The following is a 21,644-nucleotide window of genomic DNA, read 5'->3' as shown; positions in this document are numbered from 1 at the left end:
AAGCGCAGCCAATTATGATGCGCGACAATTGATTCGTAATTAAGTAATCGTACATACAATACAGATTGGTCCGACCCAAAAGAAACCGCTGCAATCAGAACTATCCTACATTACATCCCTTTTCAAATTTCCCAAGGCTGCTCCATCCTGCGCCGGTCTTCAGCATCAATCTGCTGTTGCCGGGGCGAGACCGACGTCGTGACCGTTTGCTGCACCACTACCCGCCTTTCCGGAGGCACCCTCATTTTCGGGGCGGAAAGAGTTCGGGAGAAATTTTGATTCCGGTTGTCGATAGCATTGGCGTTGGCGTTGGCGTTGGCGTTCGCGTTGGCGTTGGCGGCGGCGGCCATCGCTGCGGGATTGGCCTGGTTCGGAGGAGGCTCGATCATTTCCTCTTGGCTCTCCGACCCGCCGACCTGCGTGATGCCCAGCTGTGTCAGGCTGTAGGGGTCCTTGGCCTTTCTCGACAGTTGTCCGCCAGACCGGAGCTCGTGGCTCTCGCCTGGGCCGCTCTTCTGCTTGTAGTACGAACCCCCCTTGCTGGTGCTGGAGGTGCCGTACGCCGACGTCCAGAACCGGCGCCCAAACAGGGGGTACACCATTGGCGCCTGCGTTACGACCACCGCAATAAAGTCCTCGCGGATCGACCACAGTGCACCAGCGCTTTCTTGCTTGAGCTGTGCCGTTTTCAATATCAGCAAACCTGTGGTCCGAGGTCGGCCGTGGCGGGTGGCGAGCGTAGAAAAGAGAACTTACGACGAAGATGGACACAATACGAAGGATGGCGGCGATCATGGTGAATGCGCCAAGACCAAAGAGGAAAACCAGACCGATCTTGCGGACTGTGTTTGTTTGCATCTTGGCCAGAACTGGGATGGGCAGGCTCAAAATACATAGATCCGTCGCCAGGTTGAGACACAGGACGGTAATCATTACCCAAGGGTTCTGTGGCACACAGAGGGCTAGATAAGTTCTTTGTCAGTCGGACGGCAAATGGCAATGTGAAGTATTTAGATACGTACGTCCTGGATCTGGCAAGATCTGCCACTGCTTGGCAACAGGCACACAGGTGGTGTAGACGGTGATGATGCCGGCGAGACCTGTAGCGCAGATTCCGACCATGAGCGGCAGGATCAGCTTCTCCGACCAGAGGCCACGCACGAGGCGGCGGTAGAAGAAGGCCATGCATAGCTTCAGTGACCAGACTACCCCCATGTATAACGTCTCTCCCACCAGGAATAGCTTCGTGCCATACTCGAACAATGCGTAGTCGGACTTGGGTAGGTTGATGCGATCCTGCGGGCTGAGTTGTGACGTATGCTTGCCTCCGGCGTCGAGGATCAATACGTGACCGACAACGGAAACGGACGTGTAGACGATCTAGGACGAAATTATCTGCGTAAGTCGGGATGAATATTATGTTGGTTGGTCGGTGTATACTCACAAAGACCCAGAGCGCTATATAGTCATCTGGCTGGAGACCTCGGAATCCCACCATCTTCATGCGGACGAACAAGCGGCAGGCTATGAGGGTGCTACCAATGCCGTAAAGGGTCCAGATCTCGGTGATGGCGGCGTGTACGGCAGCCATGATGGCGGCCTGCATAGCCGCAGCTGCAGCTGCCGCTTGCGCTGCCGCGTCCACGTCCATGGCGAATGATGTCTTGGTTGCCGTGGCGCAATTGGTGGGAAGGACTGATTCCAGTGAAAAGAACAGGGAGCGCCGGTGGGAAGGGACGAGTGGAAGGCACGCTCCATAGTTAAAAGAAATACTAGTACCTACTTTTAGAGAACGAGGCGGAGGGGTGGCAGAGATAGGCGTTCCGGTTCCTGTTTCCTGGCACATGCAACGAATACTCCTGCAGGAACACCGATCCACAACCAAGGGTGTGGATGGTGGTTTCACAGGGGAGAGGAGGTAGAAGGGTGGGAGCAGTGATTTCCGATGGGTCACCTGAGCGCACAAAATAGATAGCATGCCCTATTATTACTGCAACAGTCCGATGAGGATGCTGCTGTTGATTATTTCCTGGGTAACAAAACCAGATCCGCGCGCGAGGTGGTGCCTGAAACAGTAGATTTGGGGGATTTGCCGTCGGGGCTGTTTGCGGCGGGCTGTCCCGGGTCCAAGCCCGACTAACTAACAAATATTCCAAGCATGTACGGAAGATCCATATATACTAGTATATGTACATACATATGTATGTATGTGTGTATAAAAAGACCCTGCAAACCTTAGCATCCACCGGCTGGGGCAGTACTGGGGTTCGGGACCAGAACGGATCTCGTCGCGGACCTCGGAGTGGTCAAGCTGTCCCTAGTGGATCCTCGCATGACTCGGCAGAGACGCTGAACCAAGCATGACAGATCATCGTATCGGCCTCTAATTGCGATCACTTCCATATCGTGGGCAAATCAGGCGATTTTGGGTTTGAGCCCCAGCCGGCCCGTTCCCCAGTGTTGAGGAGGGTCGGCCAGTATACACTAACTATAAGAGATCCCAACTGTAACGGCGTCCAGGCCTACCTCCAGGCCTGCTTCCGGATTTGGGAAGAGCTTTCCGAGATTGGCGCGGTTCGTGCTTCACTGCACGTCAGATCCGACACTGTACATGATGCCTGGGCATAACTCGAGCTCTGGCCAGAGTCGGCGTCTCCCTGGATGTGCTACGTCGGTGATCCCTTGCCGAGCGTTTGTAAGGTTCTTGGGCAGCCTGGTCGAGTTCCTCTGAGCCGGATGGCGGCTCAGTGAAATCGCTAAGGGACTATACCTCCCATCACAAGAATGAAGAAGCGCATAGACAGAGCCTCGGAGGCGACACGGCGATACGGCTCAGCTTGCGTCGGGAATTAGCCCGCAACTGCCAGTTGCTATACCGACCAGAGCCGGTATATAAGTACCCTTGAAAGCAGGACTGCAGATAATGAAGCCCATGCTTGAAGAACGTGAGTCAGCTTCAGTCCATTTGGCCCAGTTTACTGGTTGGACAACCCCCGATCCTACTACATACGCCCGTGCCCCCCTGTTGACGTTGTCTCTCGCGATAGCCCAAGTGGAGAGTCTTGCTCTTCTCGTACTTGACACACATGTTTATCTAGGCCGCCCTATTGGCCTAGAGCGGACTCCCTGAGTCAAGATGAGTTTGACAAAGATGCGGGTGGTGGGTTCTTGGGCAGTAGTTAGTTTCGTTCGCACGCACCCAATAGGTAACTTGCAGAGCCTAGTTAGTAGACGTGGAACGATCGTGATATCTCCAATGCAGGACCTAACAGGGCGCCATGAAGTCAGTACGCCCGGCAAGAGGAACTCGGCATATGGGAAAGGATGAGCAGACATTGCCGGCTGGCCCGCTTTCCTGCCTGCGCATGTCTACTATAAGTATCATCATGCATCACACCTTTCTCGTCGGATCCGTTGGTAGGGTATCACACTGCTCCGTGCTCCGATTGTCTATACTATAACACGCAATGGACAAGTTCGAAAGTGTCTTTGCTGTCTCCACAGCCAACAACGTAACACAGGGATATCACGATGCCGGCTCTTGGTCTGCGAAGGCCCTGTGGACGGGCTCTGTATTATCCTGTGTTTTATTCCTGTCTGTCTATCTCCTATTACAAAGCCATTCAGGCAAGTCCGAATATCCCGTCCCAAAGGGGCCCAGGGGCCTCCCGATACTTGGTAAGACCCACTTCCATCCCGGAATATACGTTCCTGTGATATCCAATAATGCTCAGAGCAATTAATCCACCATGCGCAGGATCGTTCCCCTTTTTAACGCATTATCCGGAGCTCACCCTGAGTCGATGGGCGGAAAAGTTCGGTCCTCTCTACTCCATCTGGCTCGGCAACCAACGCGTTGTCGTCATCTCCAGCGCAGAGGTGGCCAAGGATCTACTGGTTACCAATGGATCCATCTTTTCGTCCCGCAAGGACATGTATATCAAAAGCCGACACATCTTAGCCGCCCGGGGGATTACTTCGACGCCATACAATGATACGTGGTAGGCACCACCCCTTTTTCGCAACAAATTGGTGGTGGAACTGACAAAAAGAAACAAACACAGGCGGAAACATCGACGCATCGCGAATGCTTGGCTGCAGCAGAGGGCCGTTAGCAAGTTCACTAATGTCTTCGACAGGGAGGCTAATGACATGCTCAACTGCCTCCTGGAGGAGAGCAAAGGCGGTACCGCGCTGGTCAACCCTCAGCCCTTTGCGGGACGCTGTTCCCTTAATAATATGTTGACCATTTTGTTTGGCATACGGACAGAATCAGTGCAAGATCCGCTCGTAGCGACGGCACTACGACTGAGCCGAGAGTTCATGTAAGTCAAAGACTGACTCGGTTGAAACAAAGAAACCGACATCTCATGTGTTATAATTACAGGAACTTAACAGGACCTATGTCGAACATTATCGACTTCCTACCCATACTAAGGATTTTCCCCTCCGAGATGCGCTCTCGTGCTATCAAGTTGCACCGCGACCTGGTCGAAATTTATGGAGGCATGATCATAGACATACAGGAGCGGATGAAGCGCGGCGACCAGGTTCCGGACTGCCTGGCAAAGACACTACTTCTGGTGAAAGAAACGGAGAATCTGGATGATCTGGACGTGTCTATGATGGCAGCAGCCTTTATGATTGGGGGCGTTGAGACGGTACGATTGATGCTGGATACTTACTTGCCCCCTTTTACTTTTCTATCACCCACTTTGGCTTGTTGTACAGAACTAACGCATACCGCTCTGCATATGTAGGCGGCATCCATAATGCAGTGGTTCCAAGCGCTGATTCCGTCGTACCCGGAAATCCAGCGCCGCGCGCAGGCCGAGCTCGACGCCGTCGTCGGTAGAGACCGTTTGCCGGGCATCGAGGACGAGAAGAACCTCCCGTACTGCCGCGCCCTCATCAAGGAGGTCGGGCGGTGCTACAACCCATTCTGGCTGAGCACGCCGCACTTTTCCACCGAAGATTTCGTCTACAAGGGGCAGCTCGTCCCCAAGGGGACCATGGTGGTCCTGAACACCTGGACGATCCACCACGACGAAAAGCGATACCCGGACCCGGACACATTCAACGTGAGTCTGCACATTAACAGGCCAAGTAAGCAAGTACTGTTCGGTTTGCTGACAACAGGAATGAATGACAACAGCCCGATCGCTACCTGCCCGACACCCTCACGTCCGCCCAGAGCGCCAACTTGTCCGACGCCACCCAGCGCGACCACTGGATCTTCGGGGCGGGGCGGCGCATCTGCCCCGCCATCAGCGTCGCAGAGCGCGAGACCTGGCTCGCCATCTCCCGACTCCTCTGGGCCTTCAACATGGAGACGGAGACGCCCGGCGTGCCCATCGACCTGAAGGAGTACGACGGTCTGTCTGGCCGGTCCCCCCTGCCCTTCCGGATCCGCATGAAGCTGCGGCACGAGAATGTGGAGAAAGTGCTTAAGGCCGCCGTCGCGGCGAACCTTCAATGAGCTGGCTGCTCGTAGCGTGATTTTTACATTGATCACCTAGCCCGGGTCTATGCCACTCAATGAGCTGAACGCCGATGAAGGCAAGAAAATTGGAAGGAATGCTGCCCTCGCTCGGTCCAGGGAGACTCCTGGACGAAGAATGGTCTACGCACTGCACATCTGCCGGATGTCGATACATGGATGCATACTATATAGATATATACTATAAGACACACCGCCACATTCGCTACGAACAAAACTAACCTTACGCCTCGATCGAAAAGCTTCCATCGGGCTTGTCCGCCGGCATCGTCATTGTCGGCTGTTGAAGGTGGTGTGAAAAGTGCAAGAGGGCGTTACAGTTGAGAGAGCTGGTGAGGGTATTATGAGCGGCTGGCTAGGTCTCACTGCTATTGAAAGAGAGGGAGAATACGATTGGACTTTATGGGTAGTTATAGGGGGCCTGTCTCTGGACGGGCATAGGCTGTTCGGCATCACATATTTTTTCAACTACCTGCGAAACATTTCATCCCATATCACATTGTTCTGCCCCTACTATTTCTTGAGATGCCGAAGTCGGTGTTGCTTGGTTGTCTAGAGACCACCGGTTTTTTGCATACCGATGAGCTGCACCCATGACAATCAACCCCCTTGGGTCCTTTGCCATGTTGAACAGAAGGCCCTGGCAGTACCGGGGGTAATTGAATGTCATGCTCCAGCTCCACCGCCCGCCGCGAGGTGGCGCGCAACACGTCGGCGTTCCAAACGGTCTCCCTCGGGCACATCAACTTCTCCATCAACACCAGCGCCTGCAGCCGCAGCGGCAGGGCGCGACACTTCAAGGCAGCGAAGTGCAGCAGCGGAGATGCGCCCATGTCGAACGTGAAGATGCTCTTCCGTCCCGTTGTGCCGGCAAACTCGCGATCGGCCAGCTCTTCTCGGCCAAGCTGTACGATGCGTCCGAAGTGGGCCAGGTGGGCATCTGGGTTCTCCTCCTGACAGAGGCCCGTCTCAACCCAGATCTTGCACACCAGCCACCGCATCTCGACGGTCCGATGGATGGCCGAGTGCGGGCTCCCGCGACGTGCTACCACGCGGTCTCGACTCTGGAGTTCTAGCAACGCGGCGAACCATACGTCCAAGTCTCGATTGAGCTCGTGCAGCGACGGCATGCAATGGACTGCCGGCGCGTCCGAGACGCCTGGCACAACATATTGGTACGGGTTGGTTACCCGCACCAGACGGACCGTGCGGGCCATGAGGCTGTCCATGTATTGCCCGGCCTCATAAACATCCCGAAAGGGCTCATCGGACGAGATTTGCCGTGATGGTAGCAAGGGGAAATCTAGGAGCGTCGCGCCGAAGCAAAATGGGAAGATGGAGAGATGGTGGACTATGGGGGAGATCTCGGGCGGAGCGTTCCTGCAGGATCTCAGGAGGCGGACACCGTGGCGGCAGTGGGCGATAGCCGCGACATAGTTGTCCCGCAGACACTCGATGCAAGTGAAGAGGATCACCAGGAAAAGCACAAGGTTGATGTCGAGGTCGTCCGAGGTGGCGATCTGTTTCAAGGCGCTGTTGTAGTAGGCCAGAGCTGCCCATTCCCTTCGTCGTACGGCATCGTGGCAGGAAGTGTTATCATGATCATGTGCTTGGTCGTCGAACTTCTCGTACAGGAGGCTGATGGCCAACACGGCCTGCCGGATGGAGAGGTCCTGCACAGACAACTGCTGCACGGGGTTTGTCCAGAAGTAAGTGTGCATGGGCCCCGAGAGGGCGGGCGCGACGACGCAGCGGAAGTAGTCCAGGCTACGCATTTCCAGACCGTAGTGGCGCCCGTCGCCGCCACCGGGGATGGTCGACGGTCGGACCCGGAGCAAGCGCAGCCAGGAGTACGACCCGGGTGGTGCCGCCGCGTAGCCGGCGCAAGCGCGGCCGTTGTTTCGGCAACGCGCGCAGTGCGGTATGGCTTCGTCGCACTTTACCTTTCGGGCCCTGCAACAAAGAACTACGTGGTTAGCGCGCTCGACCAAGATGCGGTCAACCAAACAGGCGTTGCTGGATCGACGGACTTGCATGTGATGCAGCCCGTCCGGGCTTTCTCGAACCCTTTGCGCGGCATGGCAAGGGGGTTGCTGGTTGGGAGACACGGGATGCGGCATGCAGCCGTGCCATATTAGCCGGGGAGGGACTTTTCGTCGTACGTGTATACGTGTAGGTCGACTCGGGCTTGACTTCGGGGGGGTCGTACTGTCGGTGGAGACAAGATCCACCATCGTGGGGCAATTAATAAATACATAATAATACGACTGGCATATGTAATACGGGACTTGTTTACATAGGTCTATGCACTATGATATCTATACCTGGCGCCTACTAGCCCGCCTCGCGGTTAATAGCAGACCTCCTTCTCATCGGATCCGCCGACTGGCTGAAGGGTAACATGCAGTTCATCCTCCAGGCTACCGGGAGAATGGCGCAGATATGTTTCGGGCCGCGCCACCTCGACGCCGAAGTTGGCGAAGAGACTGGCCAGCATGTATCCAAATGCTTTCGAAAGGAGAATCAGTCGCTTGTTTGGCTAAGCTGCCAGCCAGAGAACGATGCAACTCACAATAATATGTCAGCTGGGCCCCGACACACGACCTGGGCCCCGTCACAAACGCCCAGAGCGGTGGAAGCTCGCCGGCCTGCTTCAGAAGGCCCGTCTTCTCGTCCAGCCAGCGCTCGGGCATCCATTTGTCTGGCTCCGGCCACAGCGTCGGGTCGCGGTGCAGGAACCATTGGAAGCAGTTGACCCGCGTGCCCGGCGGGATGTCGTCCACGCCCGAGATGCTAACCGGCTTGCCCTTGGGCGTGATGCGCGGCAGCGGCGTGCTGTTAGGTCGCATGCGCAGCGACTCGTTGATCACGGCCTGCAGATACGAGAGAGACTCGATGGCCTGGGGCGTGGCGGCCGCGGGAAAATCGTCAGCGCCGTGCTGCTGGGACAGGTGCAGCCCCAGACGAGAAACCTCGCGTTGCAGGCGAGCCTGCTGTTTGGGATGCTGCGCAATGTAGTATATGGCATACGAGAGCACCATGCCTAGATACAGAGTGTTACAAACCGGCTCCTATGGATACGAGGAATGCGTTGTGGCAGAGTGGCGCTTACCGAATACTTCACGTGCGCCCGCTGGATTTGGCAGTTCATATACTCTCTTGTCAGCTTTCTGTCTCTTCATACGTAGCCCGGGAGCCATGTTCCGGCGGAGGGGAAAATTGCAAACTCACACATGTGGTCGAAAATCTCACTCGCAATAGACAATCTGGACCTCCTTTCGGTCACCGGCATACCTAGAAAGTTGGCATTCTCCGATTCCAATTTCGACATGGACTTTCGAATCTGGTGGTACACAACCGGCACGTCTTCAAGAGCTACGTCTTCGCCTCGCAGCATTTCCTGGTATACCGTCTCTGCTCGGTCGCAGTGCTCTAGCATCCAATCCTCAACCCACTTCGTCGACGTGTAATGTACGCGGGGCATCACGTCCCAACCGAGACGGCCCAGCCCCTGAGCCAGCCACGGCACCTCCTGCAGCCAGAACGACTGCGGTGCGTAGCGGTTCTCATAGTGCCGTAGCCAGGTCTCGGTCAAGTCGGGATCCTGCGTGAAATTGGGCCCACTGGCGATGCCGAGAATGTAGCAGTTGAGAACATCCAGACTCGCCGCGTAAAAGAGAGGGAGGAGCTGCACGGGTTCCCCAGCCTTGACATGGTCTTGGAGCACAGGCACAAGCCGTTGGTATACGATCTTGTGTATGATCTTGGGAAGGCTCTTGGAGTTGAACAAGGTGGATTTGGAGTAGGACGGGGAGATCCGTTTGCGGCAAGCCGCGTGGTCTGCCCGAGTCTTGCTGGCAAACGAATTAAGCTGTCTAAAAGGCAGAGACAAGGGTAGGTCAACCTCTATTGCAGCTGTGTGCTATGGATTCGGAGCTTACGTACCCGTAGTACTGGAAAAAGTCGAAGTAATGCGGCTTCTCAAAACCAGCATTGTAGACTTGCGCTACACCAGTCTCAAAGTCGCTGATACTGATCTCTCGGGGACCAACCCTGACAATCTTGCCGAGTTTCTGATGAGCGGCCAATACAGCCTTTAGCTCTGTCCCATGATAACGGTGCCATAAGATCCAAAGCGGACTGAAAGCGCAGGTCCAGTGTGCCGGGGGACACGACTAAGCCCGGCTGAGAATTTGCGGTAGAGGTGCACTATGCTGGCCAGACACACAAAGGAGACGTATATCAAGGCCGCCGTGGCAGAGTAGTGGTTGGGAATGAGCACGGACATATTGAGAATGAGGTCCTGTCAGGTCTCGACTGGTCCAGGGGTGACTTGGAGTGTTTGGGGAGACCTCTAGAGAATTTTCTGGAGTCGTTGGAACTCCTCAACCCTAAGTAGACGGGATAGATTAAGTACCCAAGAGCTACACTATACGGCTGCACTATACCTCCACCCTCTTCCCTCTCGACGAGAGTTCTTGGCTGTATTTTCACCTGTCCCAGCCCCTGACGGTTGGCGCTGCACGCTAGGATCTGTATAGCACCCGTCAACCTTTTGTTGTGCTCTATCCCGGCATTTCCGTTTGCGCGGGAATTTTGTTCACCGTCCGCGTCACTTAATCTCGTCATCTGATTGTCACACGTTGCATACGAACGCAGCTACTATGTCTCATGTACGTACTGCTTAAGGGGCTGGTTTGGGTATTACTAGAAGTAGAAGGTCTATTCCGTCCGTTTTCTTACCGTTTTCCTACCGTTTCATGTGATACGTACCTGGGTATAACCAGTACGTCGAGATTGGGAGGCTTACGTTGGATCCACCATCGGGCAATACTATGCAACATCATCTTATTATTATAGCACCCTTTTACAAAACATTGATTCCTATGATCGGCGTCGTTCGCGCAACACAATTTGACCACATCTGCTCATCCTTGAGACTGAAGTCTGGTCCAGTAAGCCACATATAGATTCAATCCACGTGCATGTGCATCTGACTAAGGGAGTTGGGACAGCATTTCCACAACCTTGTCGCCGAACTCGGATGTGGATGCAGTGCCGCCGAGGTCAGAAGTTCGTACACCAGCCTCGATGGTCTGGCTGACGGCCTCTGCGATGAGATCGCTCGCCTCTGGCATGTTCAGCGAGTAGCGGAACATCATGGCAACTGACAAAATCATCCCAGCCGGGTTTACAATCTTCTTGCCTGCAATGTCTGGGGCGGAGCCTGCGTAGGATGAGATCAGCATTGGCGGTCAGGCCGGCTGTTGGACAGCTACAGAGAGAGAGAGAGAGAGAGGCCTTACCGTGCACTGGCTCGTATAGGCCCTTGATGCGCCCGCCGCCGGACTTGGATGGAATGCCGCGCAGACTAGCGCTAGGAAGAAGGCCAATGCTTCCTGCAATGGCACTTCCCTGGTCGCTGACGATGTCTCCGAACAGGTTGCTCGTCAAGAGCACGCCATTGAGCTTGGTGGGGTTGCAAGCCAGGGTCATGGCGGCACTATCGACCAGCTGGTGGCTCAAAGACACATGAGGAAACTCTTCCGACATGACCTTGCTGACAACCTTGCGCCAGAAGGTCCCGCAAGCCCGTAGGACGTTGGCCTTGTCAAGGCTGATGACAGGAAGGGCGGGTTGCGACAAGCTGGCCAGGGTGCCCGCAAGCCGAGCGGCTCTAGCGACTTCCTCGTACGAGTACTGGTCCTTATCCCAGGCCATGTCGTCTGACTCCTCCTTGGAACCGAAATAGATGCCTCCGGTCAGCTCGCGGATCATGAGGATGTCCGTCCCGCGGCATATGTCGGCCTTCAGGGGAGAGGTGTCCACCAGGCCTGGCGACGGAAAGTTGATAGGTCGCAAATTCCCAAAGAGCTGCAGCTCGCGGCGGAGTACACCGAGGCTTCCCACCTCGACTCCGGGAACCTGGCCTTGCCATTTCTGGAGAAAAAAGGCAGGCATCAGCTTGTTCTGCTAGGGTGACGCGGACCAAGACAATGGTTTGGAATGGATACTCACAGGCCCTCCAACCGCCCCCAGGAGGACTGCGTCAGCGGCTTGGGCGTCACGAAGAGCTTCAGGCTGAATGGGTACGCCATGTAGGTCAAAGGCAGACTAGAAATTCCCGTGACACATGCAGTCAGCAGCAGATTTGTATGCCGACGGGGAGGGTTACACATACGCCTCCGATTGGGTGGTGTATCAGATCGAGCTTGACGTTCTCGTACCGAGACGCTACCTTGTTCAGGACCTTGAGGCCTTCGTCCATCACCTAGAGGCATGGGGAAACGATAGGTCAGCAGTGGACGTGAGTCCCTGACGATTGGGGCAGCCCCACGTACCTCCGGACCGGCGTAATCTCCCCCAAATACAACGATAGTGAAGCTGTCGGACATTCTGAATGGTGCGAGCGATGACGCGGCCAGAGAGGGTCGGGTAGGTGGAGGGATATGGGAAATGTAAGCAGCGGTTGTCGTTGATTCGGAAGGAAGAATACGGTGCGTATGCAACATGGATGACAGTGAATGGCAGGAAAACAAATTCTACTTCCTATTTAACTTGAGCTCCGATGAGTAAGAACCTGCCGCTGACAGGTGAAGCCGCCGGCAGACCCGGGGGTTTCAGGCGACCCGCCGCATCACCAGAGCTGACCATCGGTACCGAGATTTGACCTCGCACACAGCCCTACCGTTTAATTAAGTGCCCATTAAGAGTTGGGCCAATGCTTGGTATACATGCGTCCTGTGCCATACACCCCGTCCACAAGGTACATGCGCTATATTTAGGAGGTATACCTATACTGAGCTTATGCTACATATTAGGATCCGGATTGGTCGGGGTGTTTCCGCGGCTGAATCCCTGGCTTCGCACACACGTATTCAGCATCAATTTGGGCATTAAGCGAGCCGATCTCGGGTTAAATTACACCGCCAAAGCGCCACAACGGATTTTGATATGCGTGTCAGCATCAACAATCTCTACCCCCAAGCAACGAATAGCCCGGCAGTTCTTCCCGCCTCCCGCTGCCTCCCGTCGCCACCCGCTACCGGCAAGTACCAGCAGGGATCCAGTCCTACAGGATCTGTTCCTACATGTAAGGGCGCAAAATACAAATTGTGGAACAAGAGGTAAAGATCTGACAGTGATGAGATGGCTTGAACCTTGCGGCGTACATCGGGGCGCACAATGCAGGGCCTCATACTAAGACCCTAATCCCGATTACGGGCTCGGAACCCAGTGTTGATATCTGAATGTCGTTGCCATCCGAACACCCCAACAATAGCGAGAGCCACTGTGCCAAAGACCCCAAACACAACTTCAGAGGTTTCATCACTTGCCTAACTTTGAACTCGCTGCTAGCATACGTACCCGGTCCTAAGGAAGCCTCAATATCGCTATCTGAACCATGGGATCGATGCCAGAACGTCAAGGTCACCTGGCCGTACGCTCTCCTCGACAGGATGTCGACTGGCAAAGTGTCGGGTTCACTCCATACGAAGGTTCGTCCCAAACCAAACGCCTGTGTCTTGGATGGGAGCTTGTGTTGCTAAATTACCGCTAGTGAACGGCCACATCGAGTGTTCCTTCACCACCGAGACGGGCAAGTGGAGCGAACCTCGGTTCGTGGCCAGCCCCTATATGAGCGTCCACGGCCTGGCACCGGGGCTCAACTACGGCCAGCAGGCCTTTGAGGGTCTGCGGGTTTTCCGCGACCCCGAGGAACGGGTCAAGCTGTTCCGGGTCGAGTCGCACGCGGCGCGGTTCGCGCGCTCGACCGAGGCCGTGGGTATCCCCCGATCCCAGCCGCGGCCTTCGCGCGCGCGGTGCGGCTGGCGGTCTTGAGCAACAGCGACCTGGTGCCGCCGTTCGCGAGCGGCTGCTCCATGTACGTGCGGCCCGTGGCCTTTGCCAGCAGCGCCTCGATGAACCTGCAGCCGGCCGATGCCTATGTCTTCGCCGTCTTCGTGACGCCCGTGGCCGTTCTCTACGGCGACCCCCGCGGGCTGCGCGCCCTCGTCGTCGAGAGCTTCGACCGCACCGCCCCGCGCGGCACGGGCGCCTTCAAGGTCGGCGGCAACTACGGCCCCACGGTCCCCGTCATGCGAGACGCCCGCGCCCGCGGCTACGGCCTGGTGCTGCACCTCGATTCGGCGACGCGTTCGTACGTCCACGAGTTCTCGGCCAGCGGCTTCGTCGCCGTCAAGGAGGGGGTCTCCACCCACCATGATCATTCCCAAGGACGCGCACATCTTGCCAAGTATCACGGTCGACAGCGTTTCCAAGATCGCGGAAGGCTTGGGATGGACCGTAGAGCGGCGCGAGGTGAGTCTTCTGTGAAACTCACAGTTACCATGAACAGCTGCTAATATCTAGCTTGATGTTAGATCCCTTTCCGAGAACTTTCCGAGTTCTCCGAGGTCTATACCGTGGGTACAGCATCATCCCTCGTACCGGTTGCCGCCGTCGTCCGTGAATCTACTGGTGAGCGGTTTGAGTACAAGGTTGATGTTTCGTCTCCAGACGCAGCCAACGCTATTCTGAAAGACAGACTCGAAGGTATCAAGCGAGGCCTTCGCAAGGACTCGTGGGGCTGGGTACAGAGTCTTGAGGAATGCGAGGAATGCAAGAAGGGAATTCCACTAGAAGGATTTGGGGCTGCCCATTGAATGAGGATTTCCAGACCCTGAAGCATGCTGGCTTATATAGATTCTGATAGCTAAGAACATTTACGATCTCCACTCACGTCATTGTTCTGAAGTGAGCCACGTAATTACCTCGCGTCGTTCCTGCTGTGCTCAGTGAGACGGTGCAAGTATGACAATTATTGCATGTGACTTCTATGTTTCCTGCAAGAGATGATCGTGACGGCCAATCCCTACTGAGATGGGTGTGGTGTTTTGAGGTATTGATTGGTCGCTTAGAGTGTGTACGTGCCAGAGGCGAGTTGGAGCTGTGAGGTAATTACTGTTATGGGATAGTTTTACACGCACGCCATGAAGAATAAGATTGACCAGGTAGATAGATGTGTAATTGCAAAGGGCCAATTTCTATGTATTCACTACCTCTCTACCAAGCCATGACTCCCTGGTCTTGTTCTGCCTTCAGCTTCCTCGAGACGGGCTGAGGCGAATTTCCAGTGAGAACATCATAGATGCGCTTCCCGAATTCGTTGAAGGCCTTAGTCATGCCCCCGAGCTTGGTCAGCTTCTTCTCCAGCTCGGAGAGCCTGAAGGGGAAGCTTTGGCCGTCAATGACGAGGACATTGCGGTCGAGGTCAATCTCGATGGCAGTGCCAGTCGTGGCCTTCTCGTAGAAACTGGGGTCTTCCATGGTGAAGCCCCAGAGACCAAGAGACGGCTGGTTGCGGCTGTAGATGAAGGCGAAGCTGCGCGCAATAACGCACTTGACCCCGACACCTGCGAGAATGTCTCAGTATACTAGATTGCCATTGCCTTGCAGCCGGGGTGATTTACCTAGTAGGGCTTGAACAGCCTCCTGGCGACTCGAGCCACATCCGAACGCGTTGCCCGCCACGACGACCTTGTGGTCTTCTTGGACCAGCTGGCGGAACTCGGGATGGGTCAGCTCCAGGCAATGGGTGCCGAGGTCCTCGTTGTTCTTCGAGGTCAGGAGGTATTGGGCGGGAGCAAGCTAGAGGCCAATCAGTGAGTGGCTGTTCCTGACGTTATTACTGCCGAGGCAGGAAGGGTTGTGTGCCTACCGCGTCGGTATCGACGAAGTCGCCAAGACGATAGACCTTGCTGCGGATGGTGCCGGAGCTTGGCCCTGCGCCGTCCTGGCGGGTGGGGTTGCTATTGCTGCCGTTGCTGTTGCCGGAGAAGGGCTGTGCCTCCCCGCACTTTCGGCCGGCTGTTGCTTGTCTTCGGCATCGTGGCCCGGCGGCTCCACCCACAGCGGCTCGGCGCAGTCGGCTGCGTTAGTCAGGGACCCTTTGCTCTTGACCTTGGCCCACTTCTCGTCCGGGATGAGGTTGATCAGCTCCTGCGGCGACGTAACCGCCATGTCGAACGACGATGCCGCCACCGTCGCCGCCGACGCAAGACTCCCAATCGCGCCCTTGCCCATGCGGTTTTCAAAGTTACGGTTTTGGCTGCTCAGCCACACCTCGTCTGGCTTGGCCATGTCCGCCCCCATGCCGACGCAGTAGCTGCAGCCGGGGATGCCGATGGTGAAGCCGGCCCGTTCGTAGACGTCCGCCAAGCCCGTCTTGCGCAGGTAATCCGCGATGGGGCGGCTGCCGGGTACGACGCGACGCTGACCCCGCGCCACCGGCTGCTTGCCCGCGTCGAGGCCTGCTTCCAGGACCAACGCGCCCATGACCAGGTCTTCCTCGGCCGTGGTGCACGCGCCGATGAAGACGCCGTCCAGCCGTGTGTTCGCGACGTCGGAGACGGGCACCACGTCGTCCGGGCTGGGGTACTTGGCCACGAAGGGCTGCGCGAGGGAGAGATCAATCACGTGCGACTCGGCGTAGGAGCAACCGGCGTCGGGCTGGAAGTAGTACGAGCTGGACCGGTAGTGGGCCGTCTTCCTCGAGTCGACGAATTGCTTGGTCAGCCCGTCTGGCACGAAGATGCCGGTGATGCCGCCAAACTCGGTCGTCATGTTGGCGACGGCGAAGCGGGCATCCAAGCTGAGCCACTGGCAGCCGGGCCCGGTGTACTCGACGACGCGGTCCGCGGCTACAGTGTTACGCTTGAGCTGTTGGAGGATGTAGAGGATAATGTCCTTGCCTCCGACCCCGCGCGCGGGCTTGCCCACCATGCGGATCTCGATAACCTCGGGCACCTTTATAAGTCTTGGTTAGGCCTGACTCGGATTGGGTGAAACGGCAGCAGAAATCATCACCCACCTTGAACCAGATCTCACCGGTGACCAGAGCCATGGTGACTTCGGTCGCCCCCAGACCGATAGCCAGACACCCATCGGCACCTGAGCTGCAGGTGTGGGAATCAGAGCCGATGATGATTTGGCCTGGTTGGGCCCGTTCTCTGTAGAACTCGGTATGCATAATAGTGTAGTTAGACCCCTGAAACTGCGTCATTTTGAACTTCTTGCGTGCGAAGTCCATTTGGCTTTCGAGCTTCTGTACCAGCGGCGTGTCCTTCAATCGTGGATCGACGACGTGGTCTCCGGCAAGCCAGAAGCGATCGCTTCGGAAGACGCCAGGGTCACCGAGCTGGTTGTACACTTGAAGCATGCCCTACTCCATGGTCAGACAACCAACTGTATGTGTCGACGGAATACGGGAGACGAAAGGAAAGGGGAGCTCACATGCCAGCTGGCCTCACTTGCCATGATCCAGTCGACCGAGATACGAATGATGTCGCCGGTACGGACTGCTCCGGCGCCATCCACATCGTGCAGGGCGAAGATCTTCTCGGTGACATTCATCGCGGGTCTGCCTGAGGGCCGCATGCCCAACGGCACCTTGGGGCCCCCGGAGCGCTCGGCCGAATTGATCGACTCCAACCCTGTTTATCATCAGGGCCTATGCTTGGTAGAGTAGAAAGGAAGGTGGGAGGCGAAAATAGCGAGGGTTCCCAGTATGAACCCACCAATGCCTGAGAGGGAAGCGACAGAAAGACGCCAGACTCTACTTACAGCCTGTAGCCAGGAGCAGAAGGTCACCGACCTCTTCCTCCGAGAGCGATCCATCGCGCTCCGAAGCGATAGCCATGCCGCCATAGTCTTTGGACCCGGTAGCAATACTCAAGACTTGCAGGAGAGCGGCTGACTCTTTGCTGTAATTGCGGTCGCTCAGCTTGGTGGCTAGAGTGGCCAAGGAGGCCAATGGGGGATGGTCTCGGTCATCTTTGGCAAGGAAATTGGGTCAGTCGACTCGGCTCGGCACAGTGACTGCACAGATGGGATACGTTACCTGGTCCAATACCAATGTCGCCCGGGGAAACGCCTCTCACGGTTTCGAGGGCCGCCAGAAGGTTGTGACTGAAACTGACAGGCTGAGCCATGGTGCAATCGTCTTGACGAGTAGAGCACGGAATCCTGTTTTCGCAGGGTTTGATTGACAGAAGGGAGACGTAAGCTGGTGATGGAGTAATAAGCGACGAATGTGGCCCGACCGGAAATCGCTCCAAGAATTATAATCGTAACGCAGGGACAGCGCCTCTTTCAGTTCGCCGCCTGGGTGCCAACGAGTTAGTCCGGTGCGTGCATACTGCTCCCCGGAGTGTCCCACGTCAGACTGCATCTACCGATCCTGCACTGGATTTTACCTGCATCTCCAAGCGACATCCGCCCGATCCGTCATGACTAAGCTCGGGGTGGCTTGAAAGGGGGTTCTCGCTTGTGAACGGCTTGCATTAGTGCTTATCTGGGACCAGCCGCCCATGCCCACGCCACAGCTTTAAGCATAACGAAGCCTTTACGACCTGCTTGCGGTCCTCGGTGTCTCTTTGCATTAGTGCGTAGCCGGGTATTGCCTTCTATATGCGCCCCCTGCTATAGCCAAAGCTTGAGTTGACAGCAGCCCTCCCACTTGCTCGCCAACCAGCCGACGCTTCCGGACCAGGAACATACCCCCTGCTCGCCATAAAGCAGGGCCTACTAATACGTCGTAAATGTCTCCTTCCCGAACTGGTTGTTCATGCCTTGATGGTGTAAGCGCAAGCTCCGATCTCGCAGAAATAACTGATACATCTCATTTCCCTTTTCTGCCTCAGTCTATGCAGTCACCCGGAAAATTCGAAAATATCTGGTTACACTGAACTTGTTAAGCATCCAAGCATAGGTAACGTCACACACCCCGAATATGACCGCAGATCCGGAGCCCAATCGTATGTCCACGTGTGGTTTCATAATCACTGACGCGCCAGAAGATACTCCATCTCGGGATACACAATCTTCGGGCGGTAAGTCAGGTAACATGCAGTTATACTACCGTGTGGCTGGCAGTATAGCAAGGACGAGTTTGGGGTCCTCCTGGCGCAACGGAAAAGAAAAGCGTCGTCATAATGGCTGACATAAAACCGAGGCGGCTGTCAGGACCCTGTGGCTGCCTGATGAGGCGTTTGGGCGTGCATGACCCGTGGCTCTCTGAAGAGGCTCGGTTGGAAATAACGCGCTCATAATGAACACGTCGTACACTTCGGGAGCGGAGTATACGAAGGTGCTTGGCCTGCAGCGTCGCTGCTCTACGGCAGTTTCCTCACACGTAAGCGCGCAAGGCTGCGAGGCGTTGATTGGGCAAATTCAACAATCTCGGGATAATCTATAATTTCCATCCTCCTCTCCAAACACCTCAGATCTTTTTCCGTTTCCAGGCTAGCTCAGAATAAATGAGGTAGTGATCATCTCATGGAGATCTCGTACGAAGCTACAGTGACAGGATTGGAGAGACCGACTCTCTTGGGTTTGCCCGCACATCGATTGTCTAGTCCCGTGTGAGACTCTGAGACTCATTCCCTTAGTAGATCAGCAAGTTTTCACCGAGTGGAATTTCCGGGGTGGGCTTACTCGAGATTCGCAGCTTAGTATACTACACATCTACAGGGGTCGACGCGTACCTCATTGAGTCCTACAAAGCACACCTCCGTACTATTACAGTAACGAGAGGTTAACTGGCCGTACGAAACGGTGGATAACCGTAACACAGCATATTCAGACCATCTATTCCAGCAAAGTCAAATAGTCGCCGGGTATAGACAACGGGGTTTTGAGAAGTCCGGCGTTGCTACGCCCATGCAGGGCAGGGATCTGATTTTTGCATCATCCACGGATGAGCGGAAGGAAAGAACTATAGCACACAAGGGACTTCGCCGGCGGGCAAGACCACAGGCTAGCAATGGCATGAATCGCACCAACAGAGTAGTTTAGCCAGATAGCCAGGTGACATGACATGGTGGTCAGCCAGCCGAGCTCTCGATTTGCATAAATGAAGTGATGTTGATACGACTCCATGACACGTAAAGCCTCTCTGTGTGACATCCCGATCGCCTCTCATCACCTCCTCGTCTCATTGTGCCATTCGGTCCCTTAGTCCGCGCCAAACTCTACCTTATCCAACATATTCACCAAGATGTAAGTTGCGTCCTCACGAAAGGATGAACTCGACCGCCCTGACACGCTTTGTAGGTTGTCTCAACCCCAGCAACAGTACACTGGATTCCAGCAAATCAAGAATCCAAACCGGCAATGGCCCGATAACGTCATGACGAAGCCTCCTGTCTGGCTGTCGACAGATTTGCGAGACGGAAACCAGTCTTTGACCAATCCATTGGTACGTTTTTAAGTTTCATAAGAGCTCGTGAACCCGTGCTAACGACGTTTCTCCACGGTCAGACTGCAGAGCAAAAGTGGGAGTACTTTCAGATGCTGGTCGAAATTGGCTACAAGGAAATTGAAGTCAGTTTCCCGGCGGCCTCCAAAGTAGAATTCGACTTCACGCGACGGCTGATCGACACCCCGGGCGTGGTGCCGGACGGCGTGTGCCTGCGCGGCCTGGCGCCAACCCGGGAGGATTTCTTGCGACGGACTGTCGACGCCCTCCAGGGCGCCAAGACAGCCTCGGTCTGCACTTACATCTGCGTGAGCGACAAGCAACTGAAGTACCAAGGCTTCTCGAGAGAGAAGGCAGTCGATCAGGCTGTCAAGTCTGTGAAGTACCTCAGGTCCATCACCAAGGATGATCCGGTATCATCTGCCAGGACGCATTGGTCCATGGCCTTTGGCCTGGAGTCGTACAACGAGGCCGAGCATGCATTCGCTCTTCATATCACAGAAGCTGTCATGCGTGCTTGGGAGCCGACCGTTGAAGAACCGATGACGGTGGTGTTGGCGACCAGCACCGAGGTTGCCACCCCCAATGTCTTTGCCGACCAGATTGAGGTGTTCCGCGCCTCGCTGTCCGCGCCTGAGAAGATCCGTATCTCCATCCACCCACACAACGACCGCGGGACCGGCGTAGCGTCGGCTGAGCTGGGCATCCTGGCGGGCGCCGACATGGTCGAGGGCTGTCTCTTCGGCAATGGCGAGCGCAGCGGCAACGTAGACCTCGTCACGCTGGCCCTTAACCTCTACTCCCGCGGCATCCACCCCGGCCTGGACTTCTCCGACCTCTACTACATCCGACGCCAGTACGAGAAGCTCACGGGCCTGGTTGTCGGACCGCGCACGCCCTACGCTGGCGAGTTCGCGCTCCAAGCCTTCAGTGGCAGCCATCAGAACATCATCCGCAAGGGGATCGCGTGGAGGAGAGAGGCCGCCGAGAAGGGCCAGCCGGCGCCCATCTGGGATATTCCCTATCTTCCTATCGACCCCGAAGATCTGGGTATCCCGCTAGACCAGATCATCCGCGTCAACTCGCAGAGCGGCAAGGCCGCGGCCACGTGGATTCTGCACCGGCGCTGGGGTCTCGACATCCCGACCGAGATGCAGGTCGACTTCGGCCGGCGTGTCCAGATCATGTGCGAGGCGCTGGCCCGGGAGATCACCCACGAGGAAGTCATGGACTTATTTGTGGCGACCTATGCCCTGGGAACGGAGCAAGACAATGGGTCGGTCTCGCAGCTCGATGACCTTAGTATCGCCAACGACGGCACCTTGCACAGCGTCCACGGGGTCATCTACCCTGCAAACGGTCTGATCCTCAATCTGCATGGTTCGGCAAACGACCTTGCCACGGCGGCTCTCCAAAGCCTCAAGGTCGACCTGAAGGAAGACGCCGTGGTCGATGCCAAGATCCAGTGGACGCAACAGCTGGCCACTAACTTTGGCCGAGGCAGATATTGCGCCCTTGCTACATGCACGGTGGGCAAGCAAGCCGTCTGGGGTTATTTCATTGACGATCGCCGCGAGAAGGCGCAGGTACTGGCCGTCATCTCAGCAGCTCTGGTAAGTCTTTCTCGACATGCTCGCCCCCAGGCCACACTTCTTTCTCCTTGCGCAGTCAGACTGACCAGATACCTTCTTTCCACTTTAGCATTTGAACCGTCTGCGATCAGTGCCATTTGACCTCTACAAAAGTAGCAAGGGTGCCCATGGGGACGTCAGTGTTGGTCCTGCTTCGCTCTCGGTAGCGGCTTGAGCAGAGACTTGATAGGGTCGGCAGTGCAGCGCTCGTAGAAAAGTTATGATTATCTATACAACCTCGTTTCACTTTAGG

General features: G+C 56.0%; 8 protein-coding genes across 8 annotated transcripts; 3 read left to right on the top strand and 5 right to left on the bottom strand.

Moving 5' to 3' along the window:
* Positions 1-122: 122 nt before the first annotated feature.
* On the bottom strand, positions 123-1,651 carry PG998_005488 (uncharacterized protein; the record flags this gene model as incomplete). The annotated part of the gene is made up of 4 exons (XM_066872306.1): positions 123-677; positions 757-962; positions 1,023-1,380; positions 1,445-1,651. 4 exons carry the CDS (start codon positions 1,649-1,651, stop codon positions 123-125), a joined length of 1,326 nt encoding a protein of 441 aa, XP_066732403.1.
* A 1,816-nt stretch (positions 1,652-3,467) lies between these two features.
* Positions 3,468-5,479, top strand: PG998_005487 (uncharacterized protein; the record flags this gene model as incomplete). The annotated part of the gene is made up of 6 exons (XM_066872305.1): positions 3,468-3,678; positions 3,758-4,001; positions 4,065-4,325; positions 4,388-4,661; positions 4,761-5,081; positions 5,156-5,479. The coding sequence occupies 6 exons, from the start codon at positions 3,468-3,470 to the stop codon at positions 5,477-5,479; spliced, it is 1,635 nt and encodes a 544-aa protein (XP_066732402.1).
* Positions 5,480-5,723: 244 nt separating this feature from the next.
* On the bottom strand, positions 5,724-7,734 carry PG998_005486 (uncharacterized protein; the record flags this gene model as incomplete). The annotated part of the gene is made up of 2 exons (XM_066872304.1): positions 5,724-5,780; positions 6,079-7,734. The coding sequence occupies 2 exons, from the start codon at positions 7,732-7,734 to the stop codon at positions 5,724-5,726; spliced, it is 1,713 nt and encodes a 570-aa protein (XP_066732401.1).
* A 116-nt stretch (positions 7,735-7,850) lies between these two features.
* PG998_005485 (cytochrome P450) lies at positions 7,851-9,788 on the bottom strand (the record flags this gene model as incomplete). The annotated part of the gene is made up of 6 exons (XM_066872303.1): positions 7,851-8,008; positions 8,073-8,543; positions 8,613-8,633; positions 8,795-9,375; positions 9,446-9,675; positions 9,729-9,788. The coding sequence occupies 6 exons, from the start codon at positions 9,786-9,788 to the stop codon at positions 7,851-7,853; spliced, it is 1,521 nt and encodes a 506-aa protein (XP_066732400.1).
* Positions 9,789-10,497: 709 nt separating this feature from the next.
* PG998_005484 (uncharacterized protein) lies at positions 10,498-11,895 on the bottom strand (the record flags this gene model as incomplete). Its single annotated transcript, XM_066872302.1, has 5 exons — positions 10,498-10,727; positions 10,807-11,440; positions 11,519-11,614; positions 11,682-11,771; positions 11,842-11,895. The coding sequence occupies 5 exons, from the start codon at positions 11,893-11,895 to the stop codon at positions 10,498-10,500; spliced, it is 1,104 nt and encodes a 367-aa protein (XP_066732399.1).
* A 1,010-nt stretch (positions 11,896-12,905) lies between these two features.
* PG998_005483 (branched-chain amino acid aminotransferase) lies at positions 12,906-14,166 on the top strand (the record flags this gene model as incomplete). Its single annotated transcript, XM_066872301.1, is given in 5 exon segments — positions 12,906-12,999; positions 13,062-13,286; positions 13,304-13,710; positions 13,739-13,822; positions 13,885-14,166. 5 exon segments carry the CDS (start codon positions 12,906-12,908, stop codon positions 14,164-14,166), a joined length of 1,092 nt encoding a protein of 363 aa, XP_066732398.1.
* Positions 14,167-14,566: 400 nt separating this feature from the next.
* PG998_005482 (uncharacterized protein) lies at positions 14,567-17,493 on the bottom strand (the record flags this gene model as incomplete). The annotated part of the gene is made up of 8 exons (XM_066872300.1): positions 14,567-14,916; positions 14,974-15,151; positions 15,222-15,350; positions 15,410-16,309; positions 16,374-16,724; positions 16,796-16,995; positions 17,126-17,335; positions 17,403-17,493. 8 exons carry the CDS (start codon positions 17,491-17,493, stop codon positions 14,567-14,569), a joined length of 2,409 nt encoding a protein of 802 aa, XP_066732397.1.
* A 2,027-nt stretch (positions 17,494-19,520) lies between these two features.
* On the top strand, positions 19,521-21,493 carry PG998_005481 (uncharacterized protein; the record flags this gene model as incomplete). The annotated part of the gene is made up of 3 exons (XM_066872299.1): positions 19,521-19,561; positions 19,616-19,760; positions 19,823-21,493. Coding segments are annotated over 3 exons (1,857 nt in total), but the record flags the coding sequence as incomplete, so codon positions are not given.
* Between the last annotated feature and the right edge of the window lie 151 nt (positions 21,494-21,644).

Source organism: Apiospora kogelbergensis (assembly GCF_038363985.1).
Source record: "Apiospora kogelbergensis strain CBS 113332 chromosome Unknown utg000003l_segment0_segment0, whole genome shotgun sequence".
Lineage (NCBI taxonomy): Eukaryota > Fungi > Ascomycota > Sordariomycetes > Amphisphaeriales > Apiosporaceae > Apiospora > Apiospora kogelbergensis.
This window is presented reverse-complemented; position numbering and strand designations above follow the sequence as displayed.